Below are 26,588 nucleotides of genomic sequence, written 5' to 3'. Positions count from 1 at the left end.
TGATGAAATAAAATTAAATCCCTTACCTAGCAAGTCACAGTAATCTCTGCCGTATCCGGCATCAGTATAATTATAAATTTTTAGGTCACCTCTGCTGTTTGTTGTTATATCTGGTCTATCATTGTTATCATGTTTTGTAATAAATGATAAAATGTTTGATTCACTTAAACACGTCTCCTTGATCCATGGTATTTGGGTTAAGTTGCTGCTTTGCCCCTGCATTGGTTCTGTCTCATCTGTTGTGCAATATTGCAATTCCTTAGCCTCTCCAACCACCTTAAAGTGCTCATTCTAAAGGGGGGGAATCTCCTTTTCATGGAAATGGGTGCCATCGGAAGTGGTGTTTTGGTTTTTCTTTTCTCCTCCATTTAAATTCTCTGTATGACAAACTGGAACAGTATAGGCATGCCCCCTTTTATAGTTCAGCTTATCCCTTTCCAGTTTCTTTTCCTTTAGGGTCTTTATATCAGAAGTGATCTTTTCAACATCAGCAGATATTTTTTTTACTTAAAAGAAAACTGGAAAAGCTGATCATTCATAATAATCTGTTCAAGATTCATTATGTCCTTGTTGAGACTGTCCAACAATCTCTGATTATGTTTCATCAAAACTTACATTAACTCGCATCCCTGCCGGTCATATAGTTCAAGCAATGTTTTTTTATACACTCAAGCAAATAACTATTCTCAAGTTATTGCTGGAGGGACAGATTTACCTCCCAGCGATTGCCACATCATTGGAACAGGCTACCAATTAACTTGAAACAGAACACCTGTATGACTCTGTTCGAGGCACCTGGACGAGTAAATGGGGCATCGTAAATTCTTATCTGGGATAGAGCCCACAACTCTCTTCGACATGGGCAGTCATCACTAAATGTAATTTTGGGTATTGACTAACATTTCTGTGGTATAACATGGGATGAAGCTGCTAGGCTTAAAATGATCTCCAGGCCAATAGCCTAGTAATCTCCTGTGATCCATGGTGAAGCACATTAGAGCCTATTTGCCAACTTACAGTGATTGCTGTCTGTTCTTTTCTAATCTATGTTCCTTTACCAGTACTGAAAAACAATTTTTGTGTTTACAGTAACAATTAACTTTTAGAAAAGGTGCAGTAGCTTAGTAAAACTGAATTGTGTACTGTTATGTTATATTGATTAAGGTACTGAGACTGCAGAGGAGGCAACTACTTGTCTAACTTATTAGTTTCCCACAGTTTCAAACTTCATTTATTTTTCTCTGCACAGATTGCTAATGTATCTATAAATGTTAATTACATTATATCTTGTACATTTCTGTTAGTGCACAGTGTGTTTAGACTTCTCACGATTGCTTGCACTCAGACTGTGTTAGTCTCAAGTAAAAGTAGTTGGTAATGAAAGCAAAAGAAGCTAACAGCTTTACATATGCACGAAGAATCTTTAAATTTTACTGAGAACACACTGTTCAGCCCTGTCATGATTAATTGCTTGCAACTGTAGTCTTCCCATCTTTCACTGAAAGCATTTGCTAACAGAAAAAGTAACTAATGACTGCAAATGCAAGAATGAACTACCATTTTCCATATTTTTCATCATTGTCTTATTTTTCAGTACTGTTTGCTTAAAATAAACCCCCTTTGTCTGTAGTTTAAGCCATGGACAGTAATTTAGGCATCCAGATCTGTAAAAACACTGAAGTTCTCTTAATTCCTCATAACATACATCATGATTACTGCTCTTTGCATCCCACACCCCAGTAGCCTAAAGGTACAACATTATATTAACTTTAATTTGATTCCTGTAAAGACTGGATAAATTACAACTAAGAAAAGGTATTTTTTTTGCTTTAATATTTGTAAGATATGCAACAGTCACTGAAAAGACGCCCCTCACTTCACATTTAAAATAACCCTGAATGCATACTGTACAAAACTACTTTGCAGTTTAACATACAATTCACATCATGAAATTGTGTACAAATAATAAAAAACTGTTTTACTTGCAGTTCAATGGCTTTCAAAACATTAATGAACTCAAGTTGGGCATGTGCTTTACAGTTCACCCACCAGTTTAACATAGTCAGCAGAAGTTTAGTCTTTCTCAGCCAATGCTTTTTGCAAGGCTCATTTAACATGTCTAATCCTATATCTAACAGGAATGATACTTTGTAATTCCCCAATTATTCATTACTTTCACAGTATTGCTGGTCGTCTCCAGATCACTTGTATCTCTAGTCTGTGGTTCAAGCCCAAGGTAGTGTTGTTTCCTTTAGTCAGTTCCTATGGTGCTTTCTCTCACTTGAGGATATTTTTTTGGAACAACTGAAAATGTTTCTCTGGCAAAGTCTCTGTTGAGGGCTTTGTTATTGTAAACAGAATCCCTTTTTACTTGGTGGATCACTCTTTGTTGACTAACCTTTATTTTCTTTATTTATTGATTGTTCTGTTGACTCTTAATTCCACTAGGCTAGTGTTCTCCCTTCAGGGGACACCAGAGGTGATAGTCATATTGAGTAAGTGAAATTTTAGTGAACGAATCGGGTTTGGATAGCAAAACTATCAATCTTGTCTTGGAATTTACTGAAACAGTTCTCAAAAATATTTTTTTATATTTTAGTGGCGAATATTATCATCAAAATAAAGGGGTGGCAATGGGGTCATCTTGTGCCCCCTTATACGCTAATTGTGTTTTATATTTTTGGGAAAAATGTTTTATTTTTGAGACAGATTGGATTAATCACATAGTGCATTATAGCAGATTTTTAGATATCTGTCTGTTATGGAATGGAACTAAGGAAGAGTTGGAAAATTTCTTTACTTATATTAACCAGACAACTAATTTTTTGAGGTTTACTATTAAGGTGGGGGATGAGAAATTAGACTATTTGGACATCTCTTTATATAAGGATTTTACCAACAATTGTTTTCAGTCTAGAATATTTCGAAAGAAGACCTTTTCTAATAGTTATTTACATTTTGATAGTGGTCATCCCATGTATCAAAAAAAGGGGATTGTAAAGGGTCAGTTTATAAGGGCTTCCAGGATGGCAAGCAACTTCGAGGATTTTATCAATTAAATAAATTACATCAAAAGCTTGTTTTTGGAAAGAAATTACCCTGAAAAACCTATTAACCAGCAGGCTGAAGAGGTTATTAGAAACAGGGAAAGTAATTATTTCCCACTCATAGGAAAGGTATTGATATTATTGCTGCAACTACCACTGATTCGGACTTTGGTCCGGGTACATTTATTCATACGTTTACGGAAACATCTTATAGGACAGAAGAAGTTATTAAAAAATGTTGGCATGTTTTGAGGGTCAATGATGAAATATCAGAATACATACCCCCCCACCCAAGGTTTGTTAGAAGGAGAGATCTTAACTTGAAAGAACATTTAGAAAGGGTGAACAAAGAACACATTATTAGTAACAATAAAAAGAGTGGTACTTTTAAATGTGGTTCTTGTCATCAGTGTTCTTTTATGTTTGACACAAATTCTTTATGTATTTCTTCTAGGAAGTTTCATGTTAAAGCCCAGAGATATTTTAACTGTAAGTCTAACAGAGTGGTTTATCTAGGGATGTGTATATGTTCGAGTTTTTATATTGGAAAAAATGAAATTGGGCAGAAGGGTTTAAGAGCACCTTTATGACGTAAAAAACAAGAAAGAGTCTAATGCCTTTTTTAAACGCTCCCTTGTGTGTTCTAATATGAAGCTTAAGTTTTTTGTTTTAGAACAAATGGATGTGGACCCCAGGGGAGGGAGTTGGGAGACAAAACTAGAATATCGAGAGTTGCTTTGGCAACTTAAATTGGATGCAGGGAAAGCTCCAGGATTGAACGAACAAATTAATATTAGTAGTGTGCTTAAAATGAGGTCAGCTAGGTTATAGATCTATGTATATTCTACTCTCTTTGTACATATTTACTTGAATGTTATTAGTTTTTATACACACTTTTTTAGATAGTAAGGAAAGGAATTATTTTGTTATTAATTGTAGGGCAAGCCGTTTCATTTTATTGGGATGATGTAGAATTTGCACCATCCCCGTTTATTTACTTATTTATATATTGATTGTTTAATACTCTTAGTAAGATTGTGGTACTAGGTCTCTTTGATATGAATTTATTCCATAAGTTGGATTTATTAATATATTTTTCACACATTTATTTTGTTTTTTGTGATATGTTTTTAAGTAATTTGTGAATGGGGGTGGGTCACATGATGTTTGAATTGCTGTTTAAGCCTATTGGTGGCTCATTGTGAATTGTTCTGAGGAAGCCTGGGATTGAACCTAGGAGAAAGCGCTTAACATTGTTCTTCTTCCGTTGGTTGGATTACTAGTGTGGAATAAATTGCCTCGGATATTTTTACTTGGTTGCCTCATTGTTGTGATTTTTCAAGGCAAGGGCCCAGGCAAGGACTTACCTTCCGAGATTGTATATTGGTGTTCCTGCGTCTTTTTGTTGGCTGGATTATGTGATTTTTTTGTTCCGAAATGTGGAGTGGGCATCAGGGAACTTCTCAGACTCTTCACTCTTTTTTCAATAATTGCCATATAATCTTTTAAATCCACTTGAGGTACTACCAACTCAAGCAGATGGGACTTTGGTTTAGTGCAGCACCCTCCCCATCCTTGCCAGTACTGCAATGTTGATATTGGAAAAGTAATAACTTTTTTCCTCCTTAGCATGTTCTGTATCCAAAAATATCTGATCCTCCAAGAAAAATGTTTTGAAAACAACTGCATAGAAAGTTCTCAATCTCACACCTGCTTTGAGAGATTCCCTGTTTGGTGGAATAAACTTGCAGTGGGTGATCATTTTCTAAAAATATTCTGCTGTTCACAGTTTTTAATACTTTTCCTTTTGTCACAGTTTTGTCTGGAGCAGGTGTTTCTGCTGGTATGATTCCATCTTTACTGGTATAGGTCTTGGGTTACTATCTTCTGGCTAGATATAGAGCATGTGTACAGTGTATCCTCTCTGTTCTCAGATACCGCTATGAAACACCAGCCCATTTGCTAATCAGTACTTTCATAAAAATTAGTTGTCTTTTCCTTCTAGTTTCTCTGGTACAGCAGAAAACCTCAACTTTTCTCTGCATTCTGTCTTTCACTCTTTTGAAGCAGCTCTTTGAGAATGCTCATGCTCAAGCAGCCTTTTCCTCAGTTCAGACTCTGGGATTATTTTTGGTTAATCCGATTTCCTTGTTAAATCTTCTCTTTTGTCTGCTTTTTGACTGTATGTATTACTTCATTGTTACATTGATTTTAAACTTCTGTGTGCATTTGGTGTATTTTTTCTTCTAAATTATTGAAATACATCTTTTATAATAAAACTGAAACATAAACTGCATTGTGCTGAACATTTGCAAAGTTCTTTCCAGCCAGACTTTTTCCGGGTTTCTTTTCTCTTGCTTTCACCAAACTTGATCTTTGCTGGTGTCCAGATATTTAATTACTAGCCAGTAACTTGAGTTTTACAGAAATTGTTAACTTCTCAGTTGGTTTTCTTATTGGAAGAGTTCTAATCAACCTGTTGATCAGTGCGTAGCCATTTTTCCAACATTCAGATAGCAGTACTACTTGGAGCTATTACCCCAGCAGGACATTTTCAGAGTTACAAGACCTGAGATGGCAAGAAACTTTGGAGAACTACCCTTTTTATGCCAAATGTAATTTGAGAGATTTCCCTGAACCGGAGTTTTCAACTGTTGGTTTCTTCACCAAGCCATAAAATAAAAAGGAGAAAGTGTTGCACCCATTACTTGTGCACAGGCAACTCTGATTAGACAAACAGAAAATTTGTGTGTGCCCTTTGCCCCAAGGAGGTGTGACAGACCAGTTACTTAGCAGACAGTTTTCAAACAATTGGTTATACTTTTTCTGTTCTGCAGTAAAAAAAAAAAAAAAAAAATGGGAAAACTGCAGAACCAAGTTGAAGTGCAATTATACCAGAGCAGCTGCCACATCAGCAGTGCTTTTCAACATGGTCTCCATTGAGAATGTGTGTGGCTGCTATGTATGGTCCCCCATTCTCACTTTTATTAAATACTGCAATCTCAACAGCAAGTCCAGGAGGACTAAGTTTGGCATAACCATCCTGCTAGCTTTTCTTTGACCTCATGAACCCTGGTTATGGATGGGGCAGGAACATACTGATTTCTGTTCATTCATTCTTGTTACCACCCTCTGTTCGTACACTGTTCAAATAATAATCCCATATGTAATTAGCACAATTACCCTGTGAAGAACATAGAGTTTTGTAAGCACATGCACCCTAATAGTATATGCTTATGGAGGATCGCCTTTGCAGTACTGTATAGCCAGTCCATCTTCTCTTTTCTATTGTCTGTACTCCATTGGTGGTAATTCTTGCTGAGGTATGGAAAATTGTATTTATTACCTACTATTATTTTTAAACTCTCTTTTTTTTCTCCACAGGGTTGAGTACCAGGAAAGGTGTTCCTTCTGTATTTCTTGACTTGAGATGTGCAGGTTGCGACACTTGGGACTCTTTGCTAGTGATTCATTATACTGCCATCTGTTTAGTCGTACTTTGAGAGCTAAAGAAAATGAGAAATGGGGCCTGTTCCCTTTGTCAGCCATATCTTCATTTGTAAAAAGCAAATGCAGACGATGTAGTCTGACTATCCATTTTATTTGAGGTACAGTCTTACATCCTTGCAGCAAGGAAAAGTCTGCAGCTAATTCTCTTATGAAATAAATACTGCTTGCTGAAGCATTGTCTGCTGTGACATCTGCTGTTATGGTGAGTGTACTCACAATTGCAATTTCTTGTGGATCGTTATGGCACAAATTGCAGACATGACAGATTTGCAACAGTGTGGCTTTGCTAATACTTCTGAGTGGTACATGTGAAGATAGGTGAAAATTGTCTATATTAAAATTATTTAAAATATAATACTATGAATAATGAGATATGTGAAGATTGGGTGAAGAAATGTGAAGGCTGCCAGCCTAGCCAGATAGAATTTTATAGCTAATACTGTCATTTGTAAATACCACAGGCTTGTTGTTTTAAATGGTAAAATAGGGTTACATGTGGAACAGAAAAAATGCAACAACAGTGCACTCTACTGACCAGGTAAGGCATGTTGTGACCCTTTGATGTAAACATGGCTCCGGCCAGTCTAGATGAAGGAATTCTTGCTGTTGTTTTAAGGCCAGAGTTAATGACTAGAATTTGCATGCATAAATGTCCTTTATTGCTCTGGTTTCTGTCCAGAGGTGAAGAATGTAAATATAGTTTCTGTTAGCCTGGGAACCCAGGGAAGTGTGAAGAATGGTGTAATGTGAACCAGGAATATGATTTTAAAAACAGAGAGAATCAGAGAGCATTAAGCATTTTTGTCTTGACCATCCAGCTCAGCACTGCCTTTACTCTGTATGCAAGTTTATCTTCGATTTGTGTTTTTTCTTATAAATAGCTAGTAACTAGAAATACTAGACTGTGTTTTTCTGTGATGTCAGAACTGTACTACTGAATTATTTTAAGTATTTCTCTGTGATCTCTGAACTCTTGACTAGCACTGTGTAGTAAGAAGTATTGTCTTGTGTTTTTATTATTATTTTTAAACCCTTTCAACTGTGGCTGCTTTGTGTAGAGATGATTTAACTCTCAAGTACACTGCATGTATATAGTGATCCTGTACCAAGTCACTCTAATAAGCCTTGACTGTTTAGTCACCATTTGGATAATAATATTGCACAGTAATAATTGGACACCCTTTTAAGGACCTTTGGGTAGCTGATGAATATTAGCTGGGTGGTGGCAGTTATTTCTACCTTATAGTCTGGGTAAAAGGGGCACAGCTGGAGAACCTGTGCCAGCCTTTCCCAGGAGTGTCTGTGTGGTTGTATAAACTCTTCTCAAAGTGTGTGTGTGTGTGTGTGTGTGTGTGTCAGCTACTTGGACAGGGACACAAAGCACTGGTTGGACAGAGAGGGTGCAGGAGGTTTTAGCTTGCCCACTAGGCTGAGATCTGGACCCTATAGCTGTGCCAGTGGGGAGTCTTATTGGGGACCTGGAGAGCGAGGAAGCTACCAGCCCCGGACTGACTGTGAGCTCTGTGTTCTTAAAGGAAATTGCACTTTACTATGTGTATTTGGTATGCTTTCCTCCTATATGAGACGCCTCTCTCTGGTGTTAGTGGTGAGGATTGAGGCTCCTTGATTGCTGGGACAGGGCACGCGTTTCACAGTACATAATGTCTCTTGATGATTTCCTGCACTTTATTTGCCAAGATGTGACTTGCGTGTTTTACAAAGTATTTTTTTCTCTCACCTGGTTAGGCGCAATGATCTGGTCAGTTTCAGAGCTTGAAAACATCTTATTCCATCCCTATAGAAAAAGTAAAATTGAATTTTCTTTCTCATTGCTGTTTTCTTTTCTGCACAACTGTGTGCCCCTTCTTCCAGTAACTGCATCTCCAAGTTGGAGTCGGAATGTTTTTACATTTTTTTCTTCACTGGAAAATGTATGGCTATCTTAAGAATCATTTCTTGTATCTTTTCCTTATGTTCATGTTCATGTGCTTATGTTCTGTTTGACATTTCAGTCTGTGGTTCAGTTTCAAATCATACGTATGCCAGTTAAGCAACATCCTAAAAGTACCTTGCACAAAAATGGTCAGAATATGCTTTGCAAGGGTAGTATTTTTCCAGTTGCATATCTTTGCCATAAATATATTTGCAGAATTTCTCGCATCCAGTTTTGTGTTTTTATAGATATTTGACCTATAGGCAGCTGGTCCATTTTCCTGTAATATTTCAGATCCTGTACTGACCTGAATCCACTTGTAACAGAGTTGGTTTATGTACATTAGTAACAGAAGTAGCTATGCTGAAACACTATGGTTTAAGCATATCCATGATGTGGCTTTAGAGGTTCATAGGTAGGTACTAGGCTATCTGCCTGAGGGCATTTATAAGCCTAGCCAGTATGTGTCAGCTTTCGCCGCTCCATTGATTAATTAACTGATCCTCTGTCAAGCAGAGCCAATGAAGTAATCTCAGGGGTGTAGTTTCTGTTACCCATCCACTCGTCAAGGTTTCTCTTGAAGAGTGTTAGTGAGGGGCTCTGCCTGATGAAATTTGGAATTTTGTTCTAAGCATGGGGTGTCTCTGTGACCGGAATCTATCCCTCCAACATGTTCTATTTATTGTTGTGGCGAGGTTTAGCTCACGAGAGCGCATGGCTTGCAGTGACTTGGGTTTCTTTAGGTGAAGCATGTCCGTCAATTCTGAGTTGGACATGGCTTTGTAAGTCAGGCAGAAATCACCTCTGAGTAAGCGATATGCCACTGATTATAGCCGGAGTTTTTTCAGGAGGGCTGCATAGGACATATGTTTGCGACCAGTAATCCTCTTGGTGAGGTACTTTTGTGGTCTTTCCAGCTGTTGGAAGTGTCTTGTGAGGTATTGTACTCTATGATGGGTCTAATGAGTGATGAGTAGAGGGGCACTATAACCTCTCTATTTCTAGATGCGAACCCTTTAGTAATTAGAAGGGCCACATAGAAGGATTTCCTAACTACTTTGGCAATATGATTGTCAAAGGAGAGGTTATTATCTACCCGAGTCCCCAGATCTCTTATTACCTTTTTTGTATTAAGGGGGCTGCCACCTATGTGGTAATTCATGGGTGTTTTGTTTTTCCCAAATGGGATGACTATGCATTTTTTGGTATTTAGCTTGAGGCCATAACTTTGACACCAGGTGTCCGTCTCATTAAGGCCCTTATGGAGGATGTCCGTGTCAGCCGGAGAGTCAATTATGGCTCTGTTTGCAGTCATCGGCGAACTTGGTTAGCCATAGTCCTGCTGTGTTTGCCTGTACTTATGAGAAGTATATGCCGAACAGTAGGGGTCCCAGGACCGAGCCTTGCGGGACACTACATGTGACTGGTTTAGAGTCGGACCTGGAGCCCGCTATTCTTGCCATGTGAGTTCTGTCTGTAAGCCAGGTGGCAACCCATCTCTTGCTTAAAGTTTTCTAAGGATAACTGTTTTAGAAATTTAATTTCAAGATACTGCAGCATTTTTAGTCTAAATAATGCCCATTTCTCATGTGGCTTTTGCATTTGCATGGTTTTCCCGACTTTCTTCATGTCTTAATTCATTTCCCTGGTGCTAGGATATGACCCTTGTGTTTCAGCTGTACACTCACTCTTATTTCATTTAAAATAAATTGTACTGTCTTTTTCTGCTCAGTAGCTGTATTAGCCTCTTAATGTGTTTTCCTGTGTCTAAGTCCTGCACACACACACGCGCGCGCACACACACACACACAATCTATCAGCTACATTTATAAAATGATCTAAATCTTCATAGGTGTGCACTAATGGCCCTGGAGCCTTTACAAGCCTAGCCCATAGAAATGCCCTGGCATCGTGCTGGCTGACATTAGTTCCCAGTGCCTCTATCAAGTAGAGCCACTGGAGTGATCCCCGGGGTGAACTTTCTATTACCCGTCCACTCATCAAGATCCGTCTTGAAAAGGGGATAGTGAGGTGCTCTGCTTGACATGTATGGGAAGTCTATTCCAGAGCATGGGCAGTCTCTGGGTGATGAACCTGTCCCATCAGCATGTTCTGTTGATTGTGGTAATGTGGTTGAGGTCTCTGGAGCATGTGGTGCGAAGGGATTGGGATTTCTTTATATGTAGCATTTCTGACAGAGCTGGGTCAGACATGGCTTTGTAAGTCAAGGAGAGGATCGCCTCTAAGTAGCCAATATGAGATAGAGAAAAGCTGGAGTCTTTTGAGTCTGTCCATGTAGGACATGTGTTTAATTCTTAGGATCCTCTTCGTGAGGTACTTCTGTGGCTATTGCAGGTGTCTAGTGAGGTACATGCCAAATGGGGCATTATACTCGATGATTGGTCTGAGGGAAGAATAGAGAGACTATGATCTCTTTCTTCCTGGATGCAAAAACTTTGGTAATGAGATGTACCACATAGAAGGACTTTCTGACCACAGTGGAAATGTGGTGGTTAAAGGAGAGGTTGCTGTCAACCTGCATCCCCAGATCTCTTATAATGCCATTAGTGTTCAGTGGGCTCCCATCAAATGTGGTAATTAGTGGGAACTGAGTTTTTACCAAAGGGGATGATGATGCATTTTTTGGCGTTAAGCTTAAGGCCATGGTTTCAACACCAGTCATTGATCTCAGTGAGGCCTTTCTGTAGGATGTCTGCATCACTTGGGGAGTTAGTAATGACTTCCATCTTGCAGTCGTCTGTGAACTTGGTCAGCCAGAGTCCCTATGTGTTGGCCTGGACTTCTGAGAAGTAGATGCTGAACAGAAGAGGACCCAGGACTGATCCCTGTTGGAATCCACCCATGACTGATCGGCAGTCTGACTGGAGTTCACTACTTCCACACTGTTCCATCTGTGAGCCAATTTGCAACCCACCTAGTGACATAGGGGTTGATGCCTAATTTGGTGAATTTATCAATAATTCCTGAGTGAGGAATGGTATCAAAGGCCTTGGCCAGATCGAGGTAGGCTGTGTGCACTGCCATACCTTCATCCACAGCCCTGGTGACTGACTCAGAAGCCAACCAGGTTGAGCAGGTATGATCTCCCTTTCACAAAGCCAAACTGCGTGGGGTCCAAAGTTTGGTGATTTCCTATATCTTTGTTAATCAGGTCCATGATGATCCACAGCATTACATATCAGACTCACCAGACTAATGGGGTGATGATTCTGGGGTTCTGTAGGCGCTCCCCCTTTATGGAGAGGGGTGACTGTAGCAGTGTGCCATTCTGTAGGGGCAAAGCCTGAGGTGAGGCTGTGACTGAACAGGGCACACAGATGTGGTGCTAGTTTGCTTTGTAGTTCATGTAGAACACAGCCAGGGATATTATTGGGTCCCATGGAAGCTGTATTCTTGGCCTTGGACAATGCAGCTTTAACCTGAGTTGCAGTAATGGTGGGTGCCTGACATTCTTCTGGTATTGTGATTTGTCCTTTGGGGGGAGAGAGGGGTAAAGTTGGCACTGAATCTGTCGGCCAGTATGTTGGCAATATCTATTGGCTCAGTATAGGAGGTACCATTGTGCAGTAACTCAGCAAATCTGGGTATTGCCGTGGAGGTTCTTGATACAACAGTAGAAGGCTTTGTGATTGTTTTCGTGTCTGCCGCATATCTGGCTTCATAGCTGGCTTTAGAGGATTTGATGAGGGATCTCAACATTTTCCAGTCTTGGGACTTCACCTTTTTCTGCAACAGCTTCTTCCTTCTGTTGTAGAGTTTATTAATGGCTGGGGACCACCAGATTGGCTTCCTTTTTTTGGAGGAAGAGCGTTTTAGTTCTGTTGGGTATGGCTAGTTCCATGCATTTATGTACATGTTCATACAGTGCATTGGCGTATGATTTGGCATGCAGCTATTTTCCATTGGCATGGGTGCTGTGAAGTTAGCCACCTCTCTTGGAGTCCAAAGTTGGTTTTGGAGAAGTTTTTCAAGGTGGTTACCTTTGCAGGGGGTGTGTGGGTGAGATGTGGATTTACATGGTGATTAGTTTATGGTCGAATCTGACCAGGGAGGGATTGACCACTGGTGTAGAGCAGTGGTCGCCCATGTTAGTAATAACCAGGTCAAGGATGTTGCTTCCTCTAGTGGGCTTCAGAATGAGCTGGTCCAGGGCACTGGAATTGATGAATTCCAGGAAGCTTTGGGCCAGTATATTGGTACTTGAGTAGTTTTCCCAGTTGATGGGAAGGGTAGTTGAAGTCTCCTAGTATGCGAGTGTTGTGCTGGACTTTGATAGATTCTAGGGTGCTTAGGAACATGGAGTGAGAGTCAAGGGACATGGTTGGGGACCTATATTGGACCTGACATCCCTGAACAAGTCAGTAAAAAATTCAAAATTCAGGATTGTTACAGGCCAGTCCATTCTACCTCTGTTGCAAATGGATGATTGGATGTGCCTGATAGACCTGAAGGACATGTATTATCATATTAAAATGAACAGACGCTCCAGAAGGTATCTTCACTTCAAGCTTTGATCCTATCACTTCTAATTCTGAGCCCTCCATTTTGATCTCACCACAGCCCCCAGAGTGTTCACCAAATGCATGGCGGTAGTCACAGATCACTTGAGACCTCAGGGATTCCATGTGTTTTCATACCTGGATGGTTGGCTCCTCAGTGCTCCAACCACGCACCTACTCACCCAAGCCAGGGATTTTGTATAACCATCAACACGCAGAAATCACAATTGGGCCCAGTCTAGGTAATAGATTTCATAGGAGTGCATCTGGACACATCCAAAACTCTGGCCTTCCTTCCTCCCTCCAGATAAAATCTCCACTTCAAGCCTACATATCAGACAGATCCTATCAATACCGAATCCGCCAGTGAAATTAGTTCTCAGAGTATTGGGGTCTATGGTGGCCATGATTACCTGTTACCTACAGCAAGGTTATGCATGACAGTTCTGCAGTGGATATTAACAATCCAATGGTCCTCATACCAGCATCCTCTAAACTGTCTGATCAAACTTTCAAGAGTGAGCAAAGACTCACATCTAAGGTGACTTCATTCTGCAGACATCGAGGAAGGACATCCCTTTGCCCCCCCCCCAATACAACGAGCACTGATACCTCCCCGATGGGGTGGGGGAGGCATTTTCTGGGACAGATGGTTAAAGGCACGTGGACGTCACAGGAGACCAATTTGCATTTCAACGTTCTAGAGATGAGAGCGTTCCTTCTAGCACTGCAATCCCTGCACAGTTTCCTTCCTCTTGGGTCTATTGTGATACAAATGGACAATGTCGGTTGTGTGGTACATCAGCAAGCAAGGAGGAACAGAGTCTTATTCCCCTGTGCTCAGAAACAGTGTGTGGCAATGAGCAATCTCTACCAACTGCTTTCTAATTGCAAAGCACATTCCAGGGGGGGGGGGGTGGAGTGCAACATTCTAGAGGACAGGCTGAGCAGTTAGTGGAAACATGATCTTTTACAAATGGATTCAATCCTGCTGTGATCTCCGTGTCCCCCTCACAACAGCAAATGCAGTGAGTTCTTTGTCCCCAAAAGATGCTCTAGTTAATAATTGGCCCTCCTGTCTACTATATGCATTCCCACCTCTACTTCTAATTCCCAAATTTCTCCAGAAAGTGCACAGGTTGAAGAGCAGGGTAATCGTCATTGCTCCTTTCTGGCCTCGGCAAGTCTGGTTCACTTTATTTTCATCTCCTCTGCCCTCTGTGGAGATTAGAACCAGTTGCGGATTTGCTGTCCCATCCTTCAGGGTAGATTCACCTGGATCTCCCAGGCCTGAAACTAGCTGCATGGTTTCTCCAGTTCTGATGATAGCTAGATGTTCCAGGCTTTCTTCCACCATCCAAAAGATTGTGATTTCTTCCCACAAATTATCCACTAGGAAAGTTTATAAGAGCAAATGGAAGAGATTATCCATATGGGCTCTACAGAAGCAGTTTGATAACTTTACTGCTCCCATTCCAGCAGTTTTTAGACTTCCTTGCTGATATCTTTCTGAGTGGGGCAACTTATTCCACTGTAAAAGTGCAACTGGCAGCTGTTTCAAATTATCACACCTTGGGGACATTTTTCACCACTGGCTTCTTCAAAGTTGTGCAGAGCTTTTCTTAAAGGTACCTTTCTGCTTTGCCCTCCTGTTAATGATCCCACTCCTCCTCCTTGGGGGTCTGACTGTGGTTTTTCGGGCAGTTGTCCATCCACCTTTTGAACCTTGGGCCAAACTTGATTTGAAATTCCTGTCTTGGAAAACTGCCTTCTTGGTGGCCATCATTGCTGCTAGAAGGGTTTCTGAGTTACAAGCCCTCTCTTCCAAACCTCCTTATTTGATTTTCCATAAGGACAGTGTCACTTTATGTACCAATGCTTCATTTCTACCTAATGTTGCTACAGAGAACAATATTAACCAGTCCATCAACCTACCAGTCTTCTTTCCCAATTTCCAAAACAAGGGAGAATATAGCCTTTATCTGTTAGATGTTCATAGACAACTGCATTTCTACCTGGGCAGGACAAATCATTCAGGAAGGTGTAATCAATTGTTCATACCCTTTGAAAATATCAGAAAGCAAAAACCAGTTTCTAAAACCATGTTAGCCAAATGGTTGAGAATTGCATCTCCTTTGTGTATGCATCAAAGGGTATATCTTTACCCACACAAGTCAAAGCTCATTCTGTCAGATCCATGTCAACTTCTCAAGCTTTCTGGTCTAGAGTCTCGATTGATATTTGGCAACAGCTTCATGGTTAAACCCTCAAACCTTTGTGTCACACTACAAGCTAGATATTACTTCCAGAAATAGAGCTGCATTTGGCTCTACAGTGCTCTGGAATATACTTCCATGAGGGCCACCCGAGGTTATTGTAGTTGGGAACTCTGTCCCTCAAGTTGATGAGCAAATTAAAATGACAACATCAGATAAAGACGTTATGTACTCATCATAATTTTCCATCTGTGTTGTCCATTTTCATTCTTTCTCAACCTTCCCACCCTCCTTCCCCTTGTCCATGGCTGGGAAAGACCTGGTACTTATGGTTTGAGGAACCATTGTTCCTGTTTGAGCTCCTTTATCATTGTCCATCTCCTTTGTGGTTACCTAATTATGCCTATACTTGTGCAGTATGTTAGTAGCAAACTCGATCTGAGGTAATCAAGGGGACTGAGGCAATATGGCTAGAGGAGGAGCTCAAGCTTTGGAGCCTAAGCTGTGGTAAGTGGCCGAGTCAGATCTGAGGATCAGATCAGAGACCCACAGCTTGAAGAATAATGAAAATGGACAAAACGTGTGTGTGTGTGTGTATGTGTGTGTGTGTATGTGTGTATATATATATATATAAAATAGAGAAAAGTATCAGTTTAGGTATGTGTATAAAATATACATATATATAGATGTGTATGTGTGTATATATATGTGTGTGTGTATATATATATATATATATATATATATATATATATATATATATATATATATGCGTGTATATGTACATATATGTATACACATGTGTGTGTATGTATGTATATATACACACGGACACACGTGTATATGTGTAGGTATACATTATACCTACATTGATACTTTTTTATTTGTTAGAAGTGTTTTCAGTGTTTTTTTCTTTTTTCATCAGCCAGTGTTACGTTATCTGTTGCTTTTCTGACCCAAAGATATTCTTTAGTTTTCATGTTTTTCCTGCAGGTCTTGAGCTGGGTCTTTTTTAATGCTCCTACCTTTCTTTTTTCCTTTCCTTGCTTCCTTCATGTGCTTATTTATTCTTTCTATTTCCATGAGTCTTTTATAATGGTTTTCTTTTTATCACACTGACTACTAAGGTATACATAAATTTTAGAAACTTGCAGAAATGTTGCACCTTGTTCTGAAAATTGAAACGTATCTCAGTAATGCATTTTTTATGCAAAGTGTGCAGCCATAATCTGGATTCATGGTATTACTCAATTAATGTAATTTTGTACTGCACTGTACACTATTAACTTAGTTGATCAAGTATACAGTTCTCAGTCATAAAACACCACTTTACAGCTTCCTTAATCCACCAGAGGAATGTAAATGCAGAAATAATAGTGAGCAGTGCTGTTTTGCAAGAAACAGTGACAGTATTCATCTCTGTTTTAAAACTGTACACTAGAGTACATATGTAGACTGTTGTCCTTGCTGCTTTGACACGGATTGTCAGCATATGTTTAACATACTGAAATAGAACTGGTGCTTGTCATATCTGATTTGCTTGTTTGAGTATGCCTTATTCATTTTTTTAATAGAACCTTAGCCAAAAACCAGTTGTACTAAGAAAGAGAAGACAAAGAATTAAAATAGAGTCAAACTGGGATCTCTTCTACTATAGGTAAGAGAAATTTGCTCATTTTTATAAGTTCTGTAGAGCAAATATGATTTTTTTTTCTACACAATACCACAGCTGCCATGAAAAGTTGCTGCTCAGGAACTGACTGTGTATGCCTGTTCTGGCTGCCAGCATTTGTTGATATGTACAGGATACAAATAAACAGTAGACTACCTCTTTGTAGCCACTAATTTTATCAGCATTTTTGTGTAGGTTTAAAGGTCCTTTGATTCCATCAAGACGTTTATCTGAACATGTTAAGATGTCTTTGTATGTTCTAATATGTTAATGCTATGTAGTATTAATACTTTTTAAAGGGTTATTTTTCTTTTCCCGATACCTAGAACTTCCTGATCGAGGATCTACTTTCTACACATTATTTTATTATATGCCACAGAGAAAACTATACCTTTAACATTTAGACAACCCCATCCAGTGTATAGGAAGTGTCTGGTATTGTCTGGAATAAATCTCAAAATATTTAATTGCTTAGATCCCATGAACAAGTTCTAGTAATTTTTTTCCCTATGGCCACAATTACATTTTTCTGTTTGTATAATTCACATTATTTTTCAACATTTTTAGCACCTTTATTAAATTATCACTTAAGTTGTGTGCAAACATGAATTAATATAAAAGAAAAAAATTAAGGTTTTCATGCATTATATATTGTATATATTTTCTTTCTTTATACTATCTTTCAACATTGAGGTTTGCAGTGACACCTTAGTACTTTATCATATAATCCTACCCCTCTTTAGGATAACAAAACAATCCTGTAGTTGTCTAGGTGGTCTATAGTTCAAACTAACTTACCTGCATTTTACTTGTGACAAAGGGAGATACTGCCAATACAGCTACCTGGAATTCTGTAAATAATTATGCCATTTGTGAATATCAACATGACCTATACAAAATGCTTGTGTTGGAACTGTACGTCATGTTTATATCAAACTGGGTCTGTACAGACACAGACGTGTTAAAAAGGTATTTTATAAATATATATGTATATGTGTATATATATATATATATATATATATGTATATGTATATGTATATATATATGTATATGTATATATATAAAGTGCTTGTGCTTAAAATGTGACCACAGTGTGCTCTACTGGAATAGAACAGAAATGTACATGGATTATTGTAACTGTTTGTGTATATATTTTAACAGTGGAAACTGGAATACAGGAGGTTAACTTCAGAAAAATACCTGAAATTAAATTACTTTATGGCTACACAATAAAAGATGGTATCTTTCAGTTTTCAATGAGCTAGAGAGACAGAGTCTGTGCTGAGAAGTTTTCCGTATTGTCTTTAGATTAAATTAGTTTTGACATGTGGAGGAATGTAATTGTTTTATGACTTCCAGCATCTTCCAAAGATCTGAGGTCTAGGTGTGTTCACAGGTCGATGCTAAATACTACCAGATTCCAGCAGTGGGGATTTCATCTGGGATAGGGTCATATGACAAGAAGTGATGTCATTCTGCAAGCTATCCCTGCAGTAATATTTGAGATATTAATTTGAGAACTCTCTCAGAGAGAGAGAGAGACCAGGGCATTCTGTATTCTGTCTTAGACCTGACAAAAAACATTCACCAAAGCATCTGCCTTGCTGTATTAGCAAGTTTTTAGGGTATAGTAACTCTCTTAGATACATACATTCAGGAATATAGTAAAGCTTAGTTTAGATATTTTTCTTTATTTGAGACTGCCCTGCAATGTTTTAAATGTTTTGTGTGGTTTTGAACTCTGTCACTTGTCAGTATGTACTGAATATTTTCTTGTTGTTCTATTATTAAATGTATTTAAACCTTTCATTGTGGCTGATCTATGTAGAGATATTTAAGTTCTGAGAGTACTTTTGCATATTTATTTAGTGACACTGTGTGGACCACTCCTAATAGCCTTGCTCTTGGTCAAACTACATGTTGTATTAATATTAATGTTGCACAGTAAGATTGGACACCCTTTGTTAAGGGCCTTAAAGTACCTGATAAGGATTTGGCTGGTGGCAGTGATAACTACCTTATAGTCTGGGCAAAAAGGGGCATAGCTAGTAAATCTGTGCCAGCCTTTCCCATGTATGTATGTGTGTGTGTGTGTGTGTGTGTGTGTGTGTGTGTGTGTAAATCAAACCTCAAAGAGAGTGTGTGTCAGCTATTTGAGCAGGGGCACAAAGCACTAGTTGGACAGAGAGGGTGCTGGAGGTCTTGGCCTTGCCACTCAGCTGAGATCTCAACTCTATAGCTGTGCCAGTGGGGAGTCTTATTGGGGATCTGGAGAAAGAGGGAGAAACCAGCGCTGGACTGACTGCGGTCTCTGTGTGCTCTTAGGGGAAATTGCACTTGATGCAGAGAACCCCATCTGGAAATACTGTGTGTGTGTGTACCTCCCAGTGTACGTCCCCCACTGTTGGCAGTGGTGAGGATTGAGGCTGCTTGATTACTGGTCCTGTGGTGGGGCATCACATTATTGGTTAGCAGTGGTGGAATATCTGCATGTTGGGATTCAGTGGTATGGATATTGAACTCCTGTAGCCTGTAAACAGTGTTCACTAAGAAGCTGTTTGTACTCTCAAGCAACTACACGGTAGACATTCAGAGTTTCATATCACAATACTTTTATTTATTTTTTTGTTAGCTTAGTCAGGGAGAGCAGACAAGGATGTCAGCAGAGGAGTATGGCAAACTGACAAGGAACCAGTTGGCTGAGATGTGCCAAGCCAAAGGACTGGGGCATGCCAGCCTGACTAAAGGAGAAATGATTTCAGCCTTAACCACAGGTGCATCACAGACCAGCAACTAGGAGGACAGCCAGACTGGCCTTGGTGATGTTCAGCTCTCAGAAAATGTAAAGTTCAACTTGTCCACAGAGGACTTAAAATCTGTCTGGAATTAGAGACTTGAACTGGAGGCCAATATTGGATATCGAATCAGCAGAGAGTCTGCAGCAATCAAAGGCCGAAGAAAATGAGAAACTGTGGTGTTTAGAGGCTGAAGAAAAAGAGAAACAGAAGCAAATTAAATTAGAATCAGCAGAGAGACTGAGACGTCTGGAAGCCAAAGAAAATGAGAGGTGGAGGCAAAATGAAAAGAAAATTCTGACTATTTGCCAGGGTCATGGAGGTAATGGGGGAAGGGAGTAACCAAACCCTAGAAGCAATGAAGGTCAGTAAATTTCTTCCACAATTTACAGAGGGTGTTAATTTTGATAGTTTATTCATATGTTTGAAAGGGTCTGTAAACAGTATAATGTTGATCAAGGGTTCTCCTGACCCCCATACTCCATGGTAAAGCTGAAATTGCTGTTTCTAAATTGCCTGATACAGGTTGCTTAAATTATAATAAAGTTAAAAATTGTTAGAGTGTTTTAAGTTGATACCTGAAGCTTATAGAAAAAAGTTTCATGAGGGTAGACACAAGGCAGATGAAAGTGTGTGTGAATATATTGCTGAGTTAAGCACTTATTTTCATAAGTAAGTGAGTTGGTGTCGGGTCACCACTTTTGAAGGGCTGGCAGATGTTTTCGTGAGGGAGCAAGCCTGTAGCACTTTGCCTGAGGACATGAGAATCTGGTTGGCAAATAGAGAATGTAATACAGCAGATGAGTTTGGGAAAAAGGGAGACCTATACCTAGTAAGCAGGGCATCATTGCACAGGAAAGGGATACCCGTGCTGCGCATGGGTCTAAGGGAACCCATGGTGTGCAGCCCCAAACCACCCCAACAGAGTCCACCAGTAACAGGGGAAGACATTAGTTCAAGTACATTGCCAGGATCAAGAATTAAATGTTTTAAATGTAACCAGTGGGCCATGCAGCATATAGATGTCCACGGAGACAAAGTGAGGAACAAAAGGTGGGAGAGACCGTAAGTGGGAATGACAGAATGCCAGCAGTAAGTTATCTGGAGACAGCAAGGGTACCAAACTACCACAAGAGGCTATAACCTATCTTAGATGGGAAACAGGCCACTGTTGAGAGACAGCCTCTGACCTAAACGTTGTGAAGCCTGCAGTGATTAAAGAGGAGCACTAATTGCTTGGGCAGTCTACTCCAGTCTGAGTTTTAGAAGGGACCCCATTCCAAATACCTTTTGCTAGGGATCATCTTGACTGGGAGGATGGAAAAAGAAGGAAGCAAGCATGTGTGTTTGAGGATATCCTTGCAGAAGCCCTGTTAGAGAATGATTTTGATAATGCAGTACCTTGTGTGCATGCAGTGACATGCAGTCAGGCTTGGAAACAAGCATGTGGGTCTGGTAGCTTGGGGGGGACTTAGACAAGACCGCACACTTGAAACCAGGACTGGTGAGGTGGTTACTTCAGAGATGGAGCTACCTGTAGCAGTGAGACTGAAGGTGAGCCACAGCTGCTTGTGGGTACTGATGTTCCCTTGGGCAAAGTGACTGCAAGGGCAGAGGTGAGTAGTAGTACCTCGGTTGACATTGAGGTACCACTGTCCGAGGATACCAGACTTCCTGTGGAAGGGGAATTAGGAAGGGTTGCAAAGAGAGAGCTGAGACAGGCACGGCTCTCAGACCCTACAGTACAAGGCTTGAGGGAGGTAGCCAGGGAGACACCGGATTCTCAGGGAAAAGGATATTCTGTATACTGGGGTATAAAGGGTCACTGTATAGAGAGTGGACCCCTGAGGGAGTGCTAGAGGGTGGGATAATACAGTTGTTGGTAGTGCCCAGATCCTACAGTCTGGCACTTCTAGCCATAGCTCATGATATTCCCTTTGTAGGTCATAAAGTGTACCAAGAGGTGTATTATGCTGAACATTTATTGGCCTGGGATTTCTAGGGATGTAACAGGGTACTGCAAGACCTGTGAGCAGTGCCAAAAGCTAGGCAAGACAGGAGACGAGGTCAAATCTGCTTTGGTGCCTGTGGTTGAGGAGCCATTTCAGAGGGTAGCTATGGATTTTGTGGGGCCTATGAGTACCCCAAGTTCCACAAGAATGAAGTATATCCGAGTGGTAGTAGATTATGCTACCAGATACCCTGAGGTGGTGGCTCTGCCCTCCATTGAGGCAGACAAGGTGGCAAATGCTTTGTTAGAGATTTTCAACAGAGTAGGTTTCCCAAAAGAAATACTGACTGACAGAGGTGCCAGTTTCATGTCAGACCTGCTGGCTTGTCTGTGGAAGCTCTGTGGGGTGAAGCACCTAAAGACCATCCCCTATCATGCCCAGACTAATGGTCTAGTGGAGAGGTTAAACGCTATGCTAAAGACCATGTTATCGGCATTAGCAGACTAGTTTAAGAGGGAGTGGGACAAATGTTTGCCCCATCTGTTTGCTTACAGAGTGGTGACCCAGGAATCCACAGGTTTTTCACCCTTTGAGTAGCTGTATGAGCATTGGGTGAGGGAACCTCCAGATTTTATTTGTGATGAGTGGGATGGTGTGTGAGAATCCCACCAAGAGTCTGTTGTGGCATATGTCCTAAACCTCAGGACAAGTCTCAGGGGAACTCATGGGCTTAGCCCAGGAGAAGCTTGCAGAAGCCCAATAGCAGACAAAGGTGTGGTACAACAAGAATGATCAAGCTAGAGAATATGCTTTGTGGCAGCAGGTTATGGTTCTCATTCCTGTCAGACACATGCTCAGAGAGCCCATCTGAGTTGGTATTGCTGACCCCACTACGGTGTTGCACTGTCATATCACATGCCTGCAACCCTAGGCTCCACCTTAGTAACATAGCATTTTGCTGGCTAGATCGATGTAGCCATGTTAAGGGAGTGTGGCCTGTAACTACAGTGAATTTCCTTCCATACAGACAAGGCTGAAGTTTCTGCAGTGCCCATACTATGGCTAGACATGGGGTATGGAAGGTCAGTGATAACTATATGGTAGAACTGCTAGGCAGGAGGCAGAGGCACAAATTGTACCATGTTAACATGATGAAACCTTACCATGATAGGCCTTTGTGCTGAGTATCTGCAGTGGATGGCAGGAGGAGTCTGAGGGGGATTTGGTGACTGATCTCCTATGTGAGGCTCTGACTGACACCTCAGTGGAAGGGGTGGCAGTGTCCCAGCAGCTATCCCCTACACAGGTTAAAAAAAAATCTGAGCAGTGTTACATGAGTTTTGGGGGCAGTTCACTGGGAAACCAGGGTACACCCACCTGGTGCAACACCATGTGGATACAGGACCCCAAAGGCCTGTTAAGCAGGCCCCTTATAGGGTGCCTGAAAGAGTCAAACAGATTCTGAGGAAGAAGATTCAGGAAATGTTGGCGGTAGGAATAATACAGGAGTCCAGCAGTCCCTGGGTCTCCTCAGTGGTGCTGATACAAAAAAAGGATGGCAGTTCCAGGTTCTGTGTAGACTACAGGAAATTAAATAGTCAAAGCCAGATGCTTATCCCATGCCTAGGACAGATGAAGCTCTAGAGCAGCTGGATGGGGTAAGTATCTTACCACTATTGATCTTACCAAGGGCTACTGGCAGGTGCAATTTACTCCCAGTGCTAGAGGGATGTTTGCCTTTATGACTCCTTTCAGCTCGTATGAGTTCACAGTGATGCCTTTTGGGATGAAAAATGCCCCAGCAACTTTCCAGAGGCTGGTAGATTGTATCCTAGTAGGAGCAGGAGATTTCGCCCTTACTTACCTAGATGATATTGCCATCTACAGTCATTCCTGGCAAGAGCACCTTCAGCATGTAAGGGAGGTGCTGGGCAGACTACAGTGGGCAGGGTTGACCATTAAGCCCAGTAAGTGTCAGCTGGGTATGGCGAGGTCTCCTACCTGGGATATAGAGTGGGGAGTGGTAAGATCACGCCAGAACCTGCCAAAGTGGAAGAAATTCAGGTATGGCCTTCCCCTGTTACCCAAAAGCAGGTGAGGGCATTCTTGGGGAAAGCAGGGTACTACAGAAAGTTTGTCCCCAATTATTGTACCGTAGTTGCTCCCCTCACAAACTTGACAAGGGAAAAACAGGCTAGATAAGGTAGCGTGGATCCTAGAATGTGAGCAGGCATTCCAGAAGCTTAAAGGAGCTTTGGAGGGGGGGTCTGCCTGTGTTAGCCTGTTCAGATTACAGCAAAGAATTTGTTTTGCAGGTGGATGCTTCAAACCATGAGGGGGAGGTTGTACTAAGCCAGTTTCCTCAGAGGTGAAGAGTACCCAGTGGTATATCTCAGCCATAGGCTCCAACCCAGGGAGGAATGCTATGCAGCTGTAGAATAGGAATGTCTAGCCATAGTACGGGCACTGCAGAAACTTCTGCCTTGTCTGTATGGAAGGAAATTCACTGTAGTTACAGGCCACACTCCCTTAACAAGGCTACATTGATCTAGCCAGCAAAATGCTAAGTTACTAAGGTGGAGCCTAGGGTTGCAGGCATGTGATATGACAGTGCAACACTGTAGTGGGGTCAGCAATACCAACTCATATGGGCTCTCAAGACAGGGTATGGGTAATGTATTCCCAGGTAGGCTTATCCCTGTCAAGCAGCATTTCTCAAGGGTCACTTGAAACATTAGCCTGTGTCTTCGATTGGGGGAAGAAGTGTGACAAAGGGAGATACTGCCAGCACAGCTGTCTGGAATTTTGTAATGTTGTTTGTGAATATCAACATGATCTACATAAGATGCTTCTGTTACAACTGTATATCATGTATATCAAACTGGTCTGTACAGACGTGTGTTAAAATGGTATTTTATGAAGTGCTTGCGATTTAAATGTAACCACAGTGTGTCCTACTGGAATAGAACAGAAATATACATGCACTATTGTAACTGTTTGTGTATATATTTTAACAGTGGAAACTGGAATACAAGATGTTAACTTCAGAAAACAGCTGAAATTAAATTATTTTATGGCTACGTAGTAAAAGATGGTATCTTTCAGTTTTCAATGAGCTAGAGACTGAGTCTGTGCTGAAAAGTTTTCAGTATTGTCTTTTGAATGAAATTACTAGTTTTGAAATGTGGAGGAATGTAATTTTTTGACTTCCAGCTTCTGCCAAAGATCTGTGGTCTAGGTGTTTTCACAGGTAGATGCTAAATACTGCCAGATTCCAGCAGTGTGGGTGTGGGGGGGGGTGTTCACCTGGGATAGTCAGAGGGCAGGAAATTATGTAATTCTGCAAGCTGTCCCAGCAGTAACATTTGAGATATTAATTTAAGAACTGTCCGAGAGAGACAGAGCATTCTCTATTTTGTTTGGACCTGAAAAGAACCTTTCACCACAACATCTGCCTTGCTGTATTAGTAAGTTTCTAGGGTATAATAACTCTCGTAGATAGTCAGGAATATAGTATAACTTAGTTTAGATATTTTTCTTTGAGACTGTCCTGCAGTGTAGTGTTTTAAATATTTCTTGCGGTTTTGAACTCTTGTCACTGTGAATACATACTGAGTATTTTCTTATTCTTTTATTATTTATTATTAAATATGTTTAAACGTTTCATTGTGGCTGATCTGTGTAGAGATATTTAAGTTTTGAGAGTACTTGCATATTTATTTAGTGACACTGTGTGGACCACTCCTAATAACCTTCCTCTTGGTCAAGCTACATTTTGTATTAATATTGCACAGTAAGATTGGACACCCTTTTGTTAAGGGTCTTAAAGTAGCTGATAAGGAGCTGGTTGGTGGCAGTGATAACTACCTTATAGTCTGGGGAAAAAGGGGGCATAGCTAGTAAACCTGTACCAACCTTTCCCAGGTGTTAGTTTTTGTGTGTGTGTGTGTGTGTCAGCTACTTGGGCAAGGACACAAAGCACTGGTTGGACAGAGAGGGTGCTGGAGGTCTTGGCTTTGCCACTCAGCTGAGATTTCAACTCTATAGCTGTGCCAGTGGGGAGTCTTACTGGGGGTCTGGAGAAAGAGGGAGAAACCAGCCCCGAACTGACTGTGGTTTCTTTGTGCTTTTAAGGGAAATTGCACTTGATGCAGAGCTGCATCTGGAAATACTGTGTGTGTACCTGTTAACCTTCCAATGTACATTCCCCACATTTGCCAGTGGGTGAGGATTGAGACTCCTTGATTACTGGCCCAGTGGTGGGAGTCGCATTGCTTACATGGACTTCCTTCCAAACTCTTTTAGTACTTTATAGATATCGGATTATGGATCTATGAAGTTCACCAGTAGGTCATCCACAGAAAAGAACAGTTTTATTTCTTGAGTATGTCATTGCATCTGATCTGCACCAGTGGCTGGACATGCATTGCAAACTAAAGAAGGCAAATTGTACCAGTGGATCAGACATTTGAACAGTTAATTTAATACATGCTCTCAATCTCTAATAAAGTGCTTGCAGTAATAGCTTCCTAAATAGATACTACCAGGTTATTTGGTCAAAAGCCTTTTCTGCATTGAGTTATTGTACTCCTGATACAAGCACATATAAAATAGATTAGACAGTCAGCATGGATTTTAACCTGGGCTGGCAATAACTCATAAATTACTTGTAGTAGCAATGTAAATTATTTGAAAATAGCCAGTTTTCTAGCAACCTAAATATATTTTGTCAGCTTAATCTGTGAGAGGCCATTTTTGCCTCAAGTGGTGCAGTAATTAGGGATTTATAGTATCTACTGCATGGTTGACAGTAATGTCATGTAGGCATTATCTGGCCTTTGCTGTGTGGCTGTAAATCCACATTGGTCAGGAAGTATCAAACTAGGCAGCAGGTATTTCAGTCTATTTTCTACTAAACCCACTAGGCACTGTAAACAAAGTTTAAT

The 26,588-nt window shown here is 40.6% G+C and overlaps 1 protein-coding gene across 1 annotated transcript in view; it reads left to right on the top strand.

Moving 5' to 3' along the window:
- The window catches only part of DNAJC13 (DnaJ heat shock protein family (Hsp40) member C13), a gene marked incomplete in the record, with an annotated part of 3,140,357 nt that overhangs the window by 1,429,951 nt on the left and 1,683,818 nt on the right, over nt 1–26,588 (top strand). The window contains 1 exon segment of the mRNA XM_044066722.1: nt 16,798–16,880. Coding sequence (XP_043922657.1) covers nt 16,798–16,880 — 83 coding nt within the window.

The sequence above is a fragment of the Protopterus annectens genome, chromosome 3.part1 (assembly GCF_019279795.1).
Source record: "Protopterus annectens isolate FY-2018-M chromosome 3.part1, PAN1.0, whole genome shotgun sequence".
Taxonomy (NCBI): domain Eukaryota; kingdom Metazoa; phylum Chordata; order Ceratodontiformes; family Protopteridae; genus Protopterus; species Protopterus annectens.
The sequence above is the reverse complement of the archived record's forward strand: the minus strand, read 5'-3'. Positions and strand labels throughout refer to the sequence as shown.